This window comes from Hipposideros armiger, unplaced genomic scaffold, assembly GCF_001890085.2.
Source record: "Hipposideros armiger isolate ML-2016 unplaced genomic scaffold, ASM189008v1 scaffold_57, whole genome shotgun sequence".
Taxonomy (NCBI): Eukaryota; Metazoa; Chordata; class Mammalia; order Chiroptera; family Hipposideridae; genus Hipposideros; species Hipposideros armiger.
The window spans coordinates 834352-846290 of record NW_017731407.1 but is presented as its reverse complement, the minus strand read 5'-3'; the positions used below and the strand labels follow the sequence as shown (position 1 = coordinate 846290).

The window sequence follows — 11939 nt, the reverse complement described above, 5'->3', positions numbered from 1 at the left end:
TCTACTTTAGCTTCAGGTATATAGCACAGTGGTCAGGCATCTACACAGTCTGTTTGTTAAATGATCCCCCTGATAAGTCCAGTGCCCATCTGGCACCCTACATAATCTTTACAACATTGTTGATTATATTCTCCACACTGTATTTCATATCCCCATGACTATACTGTGTCTACTAATTTGCACTTTCTAATCCCTTTACCTTCTCCCCTATTCCCTCCCCTTTCCCATCTAGCAACTAACAGGTTTTTTTTTCTATATCTATGAGTTTATTTGTTATGTTTAATCATTCTGTTCTTTAGATTCCACATATAAGTGAGATCATATGGTATTTGTCATTATTCACAATGCCAGAAGAATTTAAAGAAGCATACTATTAGGGTGCTTTGTGATAATCAGAAGGGCATTAACTTTTGCAGAACAGTGAATTAATGTGATGATTTACTCCTATCCTGCTTTGTCTGTTGTGAAGACATCTCTGGCTTGTCCACAACTTCTAAATTGCCTTACTAGTCATTGTCAGTTTTGAGATGGAGGGGAAAATATCATAGTTGGTGGTAATAATTGCACAAGAATAGGAAAGATAGCTAGTGTGGTATACTTTCACAAATGTGTAGAAATGATTAAAACTGGAGTTGGGGGGGCGGATCTTGCACTTGGTATATCCTAACATGCGGTCACAATGTCACAGTTTGGAGATTAGTAGGTAAGTATTGATGTTGAAAATGATAGAAAAATCCAACCCAAGCTGGCTAGTAAAAAATGTAATTAATTGCCTCAGTAACTGAAAGGCCAGTGTAAAGCTTGATTCAGGAACCTCAGCTTGATTATCATGACTTGGCTTCCCTCCACCTGTTGGCTCTGTTGGGTTGTGTTGGCTTCATTTCAGGCTTTGGAGGAAACTGGCCCCGATCAACACAATCCTGAATCCAGCAATAGAGGGAATCTGCATCTTTGTGTTTAAGCAAAAGTCTCAGAATCTTGTTTGCTTTGATGGGCCTGACTTGAATCATATGCCCATCCTGTGAGTATCTTGGAGCCAAGGACTGTATCTTACAGGTCCTTGTGTCCTCAACGATTAGCATAAGGGGTTGCACAATGCAGAGTAGGTGCTCAGTATACAAATATTATAGTAAAATGTAAGCTGCTCTTCTACAAGCAACCAATTTGCATTGTAGGAGCAACTCTAATGTAATCCTGATTTAAATCTTTATATTTTTTTTACAGTATTGGGTGATTTATTGAGTAGGTTGAATATGATTACTAGAATCCAAGAACCTAAGACTTTGTGCTCCCATGCTATCAGGACTCTATCAAAACTTAATAATATATCCTAGACAAGAAAAAGCTAAAAGAGTTCATCACCACTTAACCAGTATTGTAAGAAATGTTATAGGGACTTCTTTAAAAAGAAGAAGCAAGAAAAAAAAGAATAATAAAAGTGCAATAACTACACATCTATCAACAAACACTTTAAATGTAAATTGATTAAATGCTCCAATCAAAAGACATAGGGTGGCTGAATGGATAAGAAAACAATATCCTTACATATGCTGCCTATAAGAGACTTCAGATCGAAAGATGCACACAGAATGAAAGTAAAGGGATGGAAAAAGATATTTCATAAAAATGGAAATGAAAAGAAAAATCTGAAGTAGCAATACTTACACCAGACAAAGGGGACTTTAAAACAGGCTGTGACAAGAGGCAAAGAAGGACCCAGTATTCCACTTCTGGGTATTTATCTGAAGAAACCCAAAACACTATTTTGAAAAGACATATGCATCTATATATTATTTTCAATAACCAAGCATTATTTACAATAGCCAAGATATGGAATCAACCTAAATGTCCATCAATGGAAGTAGTGGTACATATATGCAAGTAGTGGCTTCATTCTCAGCCATAAAAAAGAATGAAGTATTGCATCTGCAACAACATGGGTGGACCTAGAGGGTATTATGCTGAGTGACATAAGTCAGAGAAAGGCAAATACCATATAATTCCACTTATATGTGGAATCTAAAAAAGCAAAACAAAAAACAAAACAGAAACAAACTCGTATATATAGAGAATATTTTGATGGTTGCCAGATGGGTAGGGGTTTGGGAGTAGGTGAGTTGGGGAAGGGATTAAGAGGCACAAATTGGTAGTTACAAAAATAGCCATGGGGATGTAAAGTATTACAGGGAATATAGTTAATAATATTATAATAACTATGGTATTAGATGAGTACTAGATTTATCTCGGTGATCGCTTCATAAGTTATATAAATGTCTAATCGCTATGGTATATACCTGAAACTAATGTAATTTTGTATGTCAACTGCAATTGAAAAATAAAAAAAAATAACTTCATAGTGTAATTTAGGAAACAAGCAAGAAGGTAATCTAGATCTCATTGTTTTAACACAATAAGAGATCTATTAAGAGGTAAGAGATTCATTGGCAGGAGCAGTTTTCTTTTCCTTTGAATCATACTGAGAAAGTGGGAAGTGTGAGGAGAATGTGGGTGGTAGTTGAAAATGAGAGGATTTGAATATGGGACTGTCATACCATTACAAAGTAGAGGAAGGACTCAATGCTAGAATAATTTTTTCACAATTGTGACAGACGATAAATTAAACACATTATGGTCTTTAAATGCATGTTTGAAATTCATTTTATCGAGTTTTAAAATACGTGGTCTGATGGGTCATAAAACATTTATTAAATCTAATGAGAGAAAAAAGTGACCTGGAATAGATATAAGACTTAAGTGTTGTGTCGATTACTATTGCCTAGACTTCTGAGTTTAATAAACGGAGTTTCAAAGCCTAGATTTTTAGTATGAAAGAGGAAAATGTACCTAGTTACTCTGAAAATGAAACTATTCAGTATTTGTGTAATTATGCCTATCTTCTAATGGGAACTTCACTTTCAGAGTTTTCTTCATCTCTTAATTTCTTTTGAATGCCAGCTTTGCCTCAACCTTTTTTATAAGTTGAAAAGATGAAAGCGGAGGAGATTCAATTATCGATGATGTCACAGAATTTGAGGCATTTCCAATCATGCTTGTTAATTTAAAATAAATTTACTGACTTGACCACAAGATCTTGGAGCTCTAATTGCCTGGGAAACTGCTAGAATACACCGTTGGAGCTCATTGGTCCTGACATTAAAAGATGCTGTTAAATATTTAAAGTAGTCAATACAACTGTAGTTTCAGTTAAATGAATGTAATGTTCATCAGAATAAGGTGCAACCTTTTAGGAAACTCATAATTAGTTCTATGGTAGTTTTGGTTATTGTGCATGAGTATAAAATATTCAAATGCTTGGAAGCATGTAGCATAAACAGTCTACCATATTATTCACATTGGAGATATATGATTTGTAGAAATAAAACGTAAGAGGCACTATAGTATGGTCATTGGGTAGAGAGTCTGAAGGTGGACTCCTGGGTTCAAATCCTGCCTAGCCATCTGCCTAGCTAAATAACTCTGCCTGATTTAAATAATCTGTCTCTTAGTTTGCTCAGTTATAAAAGGGAGTTAATGATTCTAGCACCGTCTTCATGGAGATGTTGGGAAGATGAAATGTGCTATTGTATATAAAGTACCTAGACCAGCGGTTCTCAACCTTCCTAATGCCGCGACCCCTTAATACAGTTCCTCATGTGGTGACCCCCAACCATAAAATTATTTTCGTTGCTACTCTATAACTGTAATTTTGCTACTGTTATGAATCCTAATGTAAATATCTTTTTGTTTTCCGATGGTCTTAGGCAACCCCTGTGAAAGGGTCGTTCGACCCCCAAAGGGGTCGCGACCCACAGGTTGAGAACCGCTGACCTAGAGTAACACTATATTAAGTATTTGGTATTCTGATTACTTTCTATGGGTCACTATAGTTTTTCTTTAGGATATAAGGACTCTTAAAAGGCAGTATAGTAATATGTAGAAAAATATATGAGGAAGTCTGCAGTAAGTTCAAGAGTATTGTGTTGAAAAATTCAGTAATTAACTTAAAGCTACAAATGTGGTCTATTGTATGTTCACTCTAGAACCCTCACACGCTCTCATACTCTAGGCTGGTGTTTTTCAGTGTATCCCAAGGATCAGTTGCATTAGAATCAACCAGGCTGCCTGTTAAGTGCACATTCCTGGGCCCTAAACTAAACTTGCTGGATCTGAATTTCTGAGTGTGAGAATATGAATTTTAACAAAGGTCTCAGTTGGTTCTTATGCAGGACAAATTTTGAGAACTTGTATTCCCAGTCATTCATGAATGCCCTTTCTCATGGTGAAGCTCACCTTCACTCTTTCTCACTTAGAACTTTTTCAGAGGTCTCTTATTTCTCTCAGCTCAAGAATCTATCACATCTAATGTTCAAGGAATTGAGATTTTTCTTTCCAAATCACAATAGATCATAGTTGATCTTTTTCTTACATATCCAAGGCCCAGGTTGCTACCTCCTCACCCGTGTTCTGCTCTTTCTCATCCCTAGTTCACGGCTTTCCTACTATTTGTCATAAATGAGGTGTGAAATCATTCTGGCTTTAGAATTCCATACAAGATCTTCTTCAGTTGTCTTTAGTTTAGCCCAGAACTGCTCTCAATTTACTGCCTTACCCAAATTTTGCCTTTTTCCTTCTCTCGCTCATATTTTAAATTTTCTTCCTTTTGATAAATGTTCCTGGCTTAGAAGTCAAGGAAGTTAGCAGCTGGTGAGGGAGAATATTTTCATTGTTTTCCCAAGACCCTTAGCCCCGTGGCTTGCTTTCTGAGCTAGAAGGCTCAGGTGTAAAAAATTCCCTAGTCCTCCAGAGTCTGTTTTCCTCTTTCCTGGACTCCATCTGAACTCTGCATTCATGGCATGTGAGACGTTATTAAGCAATCTCAGACTCCATAGTTTGAATATACTTGGCTGAGAAAATTGCATTTAAACCCCAAATTATACCAATCACATGTATTTGGTGGTTTCTAACTATAAAGCCATGTGTAGCCACGTGGAACTATCACATACATGAAAATTTTATTACTTCTTGACCGAGGTAAAAATGAATAGGAAGCATTTTGATTCATAGAGTACATAATGCAACTCTTCTTTAACACGTATGAACTTGTTACTTTCGTGTGACCGATCACATAATCCATTGGAATTTTAATGATCCGTGAGATAAATTGTTCACATTTTTAGAGGTACATCTACATTACAAAACAGTGCTTTCAAGAGGCCAGTGCACTGTTGTGCTTTTGAAAGCAATTGATTCACACAGTGCTGAAAGTAGGAACAATATTGATGACTCACAAACATGCACATTGTGGCAAGAAGAACGCAACCGAAGTTATGGAAATACACACTTTGTCAAATTTGCTTGTTTTTAAAGCAACGTGGTCATTTTCTAAGAAGCGGTGTTAGTATCTTAGTAAATAAAATGGGAGAAATTAAAGTCCTGGAAATTTGTGTGCTTTGAAAGGATTAGCATTTTTTTTGCAATAACTAAAATCTTAAAAAGCATTCTCAAATACAACACATTTAAGGAAAAAGTAGACACAGCTAAGAAATCAACTTATTTATAAAGTTTTAGTTTCAACTACTTTATATACCAGTTTCAAGAGTTCTTTTGTATTTGTTTGATCATCAAATAGATGAATAAGTTCTATTAAGATTATTGATTCATTTGATACTGTTTTTAGTTTTTGCTTGTACAATAGTTTACAGTATCATTTGGGGGAAGATGGGCTTTAATTTGTTTCCATGTTTCTGTTTAGGTTTTTCTTAAAATAAATTGAAGGGTCAAATTTTTTTAATAAACTAAATTTAATAAATAAGTTTAAAGCTTGTTATAACTATTATCTTAATATAAAAGTTAAAGAACAAAAAGTAGTTATGGATAGCAAAAGAAAACCATAGAAAGTTTGGGATTTTTAATTTATTTCTGTGATTACACATTTTAATTGATGGCTTAATATTTGATGTATTTATCTCTTAGGTGCTTACTGTCTAGCTTCACTCTATATCTGTAGACAAAACACTCTAATGAGAATGTTAGATATGTTTTGTAAACAAAACCTTTTGTTTTCTCTTACAGGGATGCCCTCTGCATCTTTATTAGTAAATCTTCTTTCAGCTTTATTCATCTCTTTTGTGTTGGGAGAAACAGAAATAAGGTTTGCCAGACAAACAGAATTTATAGTTAATGAAACAAGTACAACAGTTATTCGTCTAGTCATCGAAAGGATAGGAGAGCCAGCAAATGTCACTGCAATCGTATCGGTAAGAAATGATTATAGTTCTACTCTTACTGAAATAGATATGAAATTTCTTTTTCAGTGACAAGAATTTTTTTTAAACTGTTTGAGATTCTAAGTAGTTGTATATTAAGGTAGCATGTGCATTTGACAATAATAGTATTTTTAAGATATAGACTGACTATTTTTAAATGTTCATATATTTATTTTAAAAAAACAAAAATATCAAGTATTTCTAAGTAAAAGAACATTTTATTTCACATAGTTTGAATTCTAGTTATCTCTGCTTGGTTATGTTATCTGTTGTTAGGAGACTTTAAGAAAATATTGGGTCATCAGGAAAGTCATGATGTGTTTTTCAATGCAAAGATGCATCATGACTTTCCCGACGACCCAATATATAAAATATTTAAAAGTGAAAAATGCAATTAAAAAACCCTTAGTTATGTCAGAGAGCTCCTTTTTTAGGAGCAATTAGATAGGTTAGCTGAAGTAGAAGTTAGGTAGAATTTGTTAAACTATTGCAGGCTTCATCTTGCACACAGTGTAATTATTGGATGAATTCTGTGTGCATCTGTGTTTATGTTTAACCAGAAAGTAATGGCATGTGACGACTAAGGATCTGGCTGTATTTGAGGCCCAATGTACTTGAAATTTTTGTTTTCACAAATAAGTTTTTAAGCAATAGGTTAAATTATCACATTGTGAAACACTGTGAAAAGAAACAAGAAAAAAAAAACTATGAAACAAATCCAATATTATAATTTTGTGCATTGCTTTTAGTTTTAAATTTATGACATGTATATTTGTTGAATTCATTTTTAGCTTGAGTATATATTTTACTTGATAATCTTTTACATTATAATTTTGCATATATCTTCATAATTTTCTCAGGTTGCTCTATCATTTTCACTTAAAAAAATTTTTTTTAGTGGGGAATTAGGGGATGGGAACAGCGCTGGGGAATTGGGGGAAGGGGAACAGACAAGTTGCTGTCCTTTTGTTCTTCAGTCTAGTTGTGGAGGACGTTGTTTCAGTGGCCCAAGTTGGCACCATCATCGCTCTCTTCCCGGGTGAGGCAGATCAGTCGCGGGCTTCTGGACGGCCACTCACAGAGGCCAGTGGCCGCTGGCCACTCACGCTGGCTGCTGGCTATACATTGTAGCCCATGGCAACCCATGGCAACAGGGGCTGCAGCCTATTGCCGTTGCCGGCAACTCACGGCAGCCCAGCTCCTGGTTGAGCTGTTGTTCAGCATCTTAGCTGTAGAGGGCAGTGTCACTGGCCCTCTTATGTGGGATCCGAACCAGGGCCCTCTGGCGTTGCAAGCCAGCTCTTAACCAACGCGCCACTCAGCCGGCCCCCACAACTTTTCTTGATGTGTCATTTTCCTGGTGTGTCATTATTTCTCAATCATTCCTCAATTGTTTTTCCTTGAGGTTGCTTCCAATTTTTGCTGTTATAAATGTTTCTCTGATGAATTTGTTTACCTGTCAATTTTTGCCTGTTTTGGGTTGTTAAATGATTTTTTGGGACTGGGTTACAGTGTTTTTTCCTTTTGTTTCAGTGGCTCTTGATATTTAATACTTTCTAAAATATGGTACCACAAGTTTTCCAATACCCTTGACAACTTACTTGATTTTCTCAAGTATTTAAATCTTAACTGATTTTTATAAATGAAGATTAAAAATTAACTATACATGTCCTTTTTTATTCGTAATAAATCATAGTTTTATTCTAGTAGCTAAGTTATTCACTTTGAGTTCTTTGGAAAAAGAAATCTCATTTAGATTTGCATAAGAAGTTGCTTTTTATAACTACAATATGATTATCGTTCCCTTGAAAATCTTATTAGCAATGCTAATATTACATAGTGAGGTCTTAAAAAGTTAAGGAAAAGTTTATAATGACTAATAAGTTTGGAATGCTAAAATATTTGGGTCTTTATTGGTGTTGTGGGAGAATATAAATAAAACTTCAGGTTTCAAAGTTTTGGAAAGAGCAGTTTCTTTGAAATTGATAGGGAAAATAATTGATTCTCCTAATATATTTTGGCAGGCTACCTTTACCCATCTTTGTGTATATATATAACTATATAGTTTTAGCTATAATTTGTCTTGTTAGGTTTGCTGTAATCCACCTTAGATCAATCAAGAGGCAGAGAAGAAAGTATTCACATCATTCCTTTATAATTATTACTTTTTAATGTAATGATTCCTTTTCCTTCCAGAGCACAAGCAAATGTTTTTGTGTAGAATCATTTCTTTTATAATGTTTTTGAAGGTGATTTTTATCCATTGTTAAATACTTGTTTTTGTATATCCTGTCTGTAAACACTGGTTTCACTTGATTCATGTTTTTTCTGTTGATTTGCTCCAATTAGCATCAATTTGGCCTGTCCTAACATTGTAAGAACTCTCTATACTTTGTGTTTGATAGCTACATGGAGATGACACTGGTGACTTTTTTGACACATATGCTGCAGCTTTTATACCTGTTGGAGAAACAAATAGGACAGTGTACATAGCAGTATGTGATGATGACTTACCAGAGCCTGATGAAACTTTTATTTTTCACTTAACATTACAGGTAAATGCTTCTCTCCCCCCGAACCCCTTAACTTTAAAGTCATAAAAATCTTGCAACACTTAAAAATCTATTTCTATAGAGATAAGCCAATTTAGGTGACCCGTGGTAGTTTTCACAGAAGCCAGAACTGCAAACCTCTTTGGCAATTTCACGGTCTGGTTATTCCTTAGACAATCTTGTTTAGAAGATCCTATAGCTAGTTTTTGGGTCCATTCAGCTTATTTAGGAATTGCCATGACAGATGCTCAAGAAAACCTTGTCTTCCCTTTTTGGCCCTTTTCTCTTTTTATCTTTCCCATGCTACCAGATGCACAAAGAACGACTGTGACTTCAGAGTTCAAAGGAGAAGGATACAAAAAGCAGGCATGGAAGTGGGAGGTCCTTGAACCTTAGAATAAATTCAGAGTACCCTTGGGAAGAAGGCTTGAATAGCTTAAGATTTAATTGTCCTTTATTGGTTGATATGTTAGGTTGAGGCAATGTTTGCTAACACTACTCTAGTTAGTTTTTCTGAAGGGCATTGAGAATTTTTTCTAGAATGATTACGTATATTGGCATGATTAAAATTTTTGTAAAAATGGTACTTGAAACTGTCATGTTTTGCTTTTGTACACTTTTTTTTTCTATATTCCTTTATGCTGCTGTTGAACAGCAGTAGGAATGCTGCAGACAACTGTCCCACATGTATTAGAAAAATATTTTTTAGTATTTTCTTTAATTTGGCTCTATGATTTATGTAATAACTAATTCTTAAATTTCAGCACCTTCTATAGTGTAAGAAAAGAATCATGTTGGAATAGAATTTCATACTGCTTAATTCTATGTCATATTAGTAATGAGATTATAGTAATTATAATACATATAGTATTATTACCCAGTGATTACTTTTAATTATAGTAATTTATATTTTAATACTGATTAATGATTTTCAAAACTTTTTTGAAGAATTCTTGTTGGGAACTTTTTTGCCATCTTGACTTAGTTTGAATATATTTTCTTAATTGGTGCATTAAAAGTATTCTTCTGTTTTTATTCATATTCTGAATAATTACTTAAAGACAGAAATTCTGCTAAAATGATTATTCTTTCCTCTTACTCTTAACCTATTATTTTATTTTAGAAACCTTCAGCAAACGTGAGGCTTGGATGGCCAAGGACTGTTACTGTGACAATATTATCAAATGACAACGCATTTGGAATTATTTCATTTAATATGGTATGGTTACAATTTGATTAATCTTGTGGTTGCTAGACAATAGTTTAATATTTTGAGTATTTGTCATGATGTTACCTGGTATCATTGTCTTTTGATACTTAAATAAAATGTGCTCTAATTCCATCCGTATTCCACATTTTGTAGACTGTCCATTTGTTCTACCTAAGATTTCTTTTGAATTGAGGAGGCCAGTACGATCATGGTCGTTTCTCATCCTAATCTTTTGCTGCTGATCATTCCACCTGTTTTATTTGTTACCGCCTTTGGTGGTCTCTAACTCAGATGTTGTCTTAGTTGGTTTGGCCTGTTATAAGAGAATTCCATAGACTGGGTGGCTTGAAAGCAACAGAGATTTATTTCTCACCGTTGTGGAGGCTGAGAAGTCCCAAACCAAGGCATCAGCAGATTTGATGTCTGGTGAAGGCTCACTTTCTGGCTCACAGACGGCTATCCTTTTACTGTGTTCTCACATGGCAGAAAAGGCAAGGGAGCTCTCGAGTCCCTTTTATAATGGCACTAATCCCATTCATGAGGCTACCACCCTCATGACCTAATCATCTTATCAAAGGCCCCACCTCCTGATACCATCACATTGCAGGTTTGGATTTCAACATATGAATTTGGGCGGGGGTGGGCAAAAACATTCAGTCTGTAGCAGACGTTGTAACCCAGTTCCTTTTGCTTGATTTCCCCAACTGCCCCTTAAAGAAAGCATTGTCTTTCAGCCTCCTTTGAAAGATTAGAATGACTTGGAGATGAGAAAAACATATTGAAAGAATACTGAAAAAAAAACTATAGTAAACTTAAAATTGAATAACAGACATTACAGAACTTAAAATATCTGTAGTCAACTGGATTTTTTCCTACCCTGGATTTATTCCACTGTGTAATATTTTTTATTTTTTTCAGCTGAGCCATCCTGCCACCTGTTCGCAGCTCAGTGGCAGCTTAGGTTGGGCTGGGAATCAAACTGGCAACCCTGTTTCTCAGAGCTCGCACTCTTGAGCGAGTTCTTAATCAACTGAGCCACTCAGCTGGCACCTCAAGGTTAAAACTCCATGTCATTAGCTTCAGTTTTTCTCAGCAGTTCATTTTTTTTCTTCCTTATCACCGAATTCCTGTGTCCCTGGCTAGTCCTATGTTCACAGAACCGGTTTTATCTTTAGACACAAACACATAAGACAGATCCCTCCTTGAGAGAAATTGTTTCCAGCTCTTAAAATAAATAAAACAAAATTTATCTTGAATACCATTGGATTTTGCCACTAAGTGTTAGACTACAATAACCTTCGTGATATGGAAACTTTTGAATCAAAATACTAATTGTCATTATTAAAAGATGATGTGATGCTCCTCAGCTTTTCATTTATTTTCCAATTTGGAATGCTACTGCAATTGGCGTATTGTATGTAATTTTCTTAATACCTTAGATTGCCTTTGAAATAAGGTGGGCTATAGATAAATATGATCTCTATAACTGCAGTATCTTTATTAAAAATTATATGTGAATAACATAAATTAGACATTTTGTAACCTACACTATATCATAATTTACAGAAATTATTTTAATTAGTATTTCTATTTGAATGTTAGGAAATTATTAGTTATTTATGAAGCAGGCTCTGTTACTTGCTTTATTTCCCTCCCTTCTGCCTTTCCTCTGCATGCACCACCAACCTGATACTGATTTGTTTAAAGGATTTTTTTTTTAAAGTGAACATATTTAAAAATCCTCTTTATTTATAAGACTAGACAAATGTTGAGTTATAAAAACTATCTTCAGGACAACAAATGGAAACATATTGAGTGGTCGGAAAAATCATGATGCATTTTTGCAACGAAAAACATAAAACAAATTCGTCATGACTTTTTCCGACAGCACAACAGTTCAAAATAGAAAGC

At 34.8% G+C, this 11939-nt stretch overlaps 1 protein-coding gene across 1 annotated transcript in view; it reads left to right on the top strand.

Moving 5' to 3' along the window:
• ADGRV1 (adhesion G protein-coupled receptor V1) overlaps positions 1-11939 on the top strand; it is a 548236-nt gene that overhangs the window by 26515 nt on the left and 509782 nt on the right. The window contains exons 2-4 of the mRNA XM_019641108.1: positions 6073-6257; positions 8672-8821; positions 9942-10037. Of these exons, the coding sequence (XP_019496653.1) occupies positions 6073-6257; positions 8672-8821; positions 9942-10037 (431 nt within the window). The remainder of the gene's footprint in view (positions 1-6072; positions 6258-8671; positions 8822-9941; positions 10038-11939) is intronic.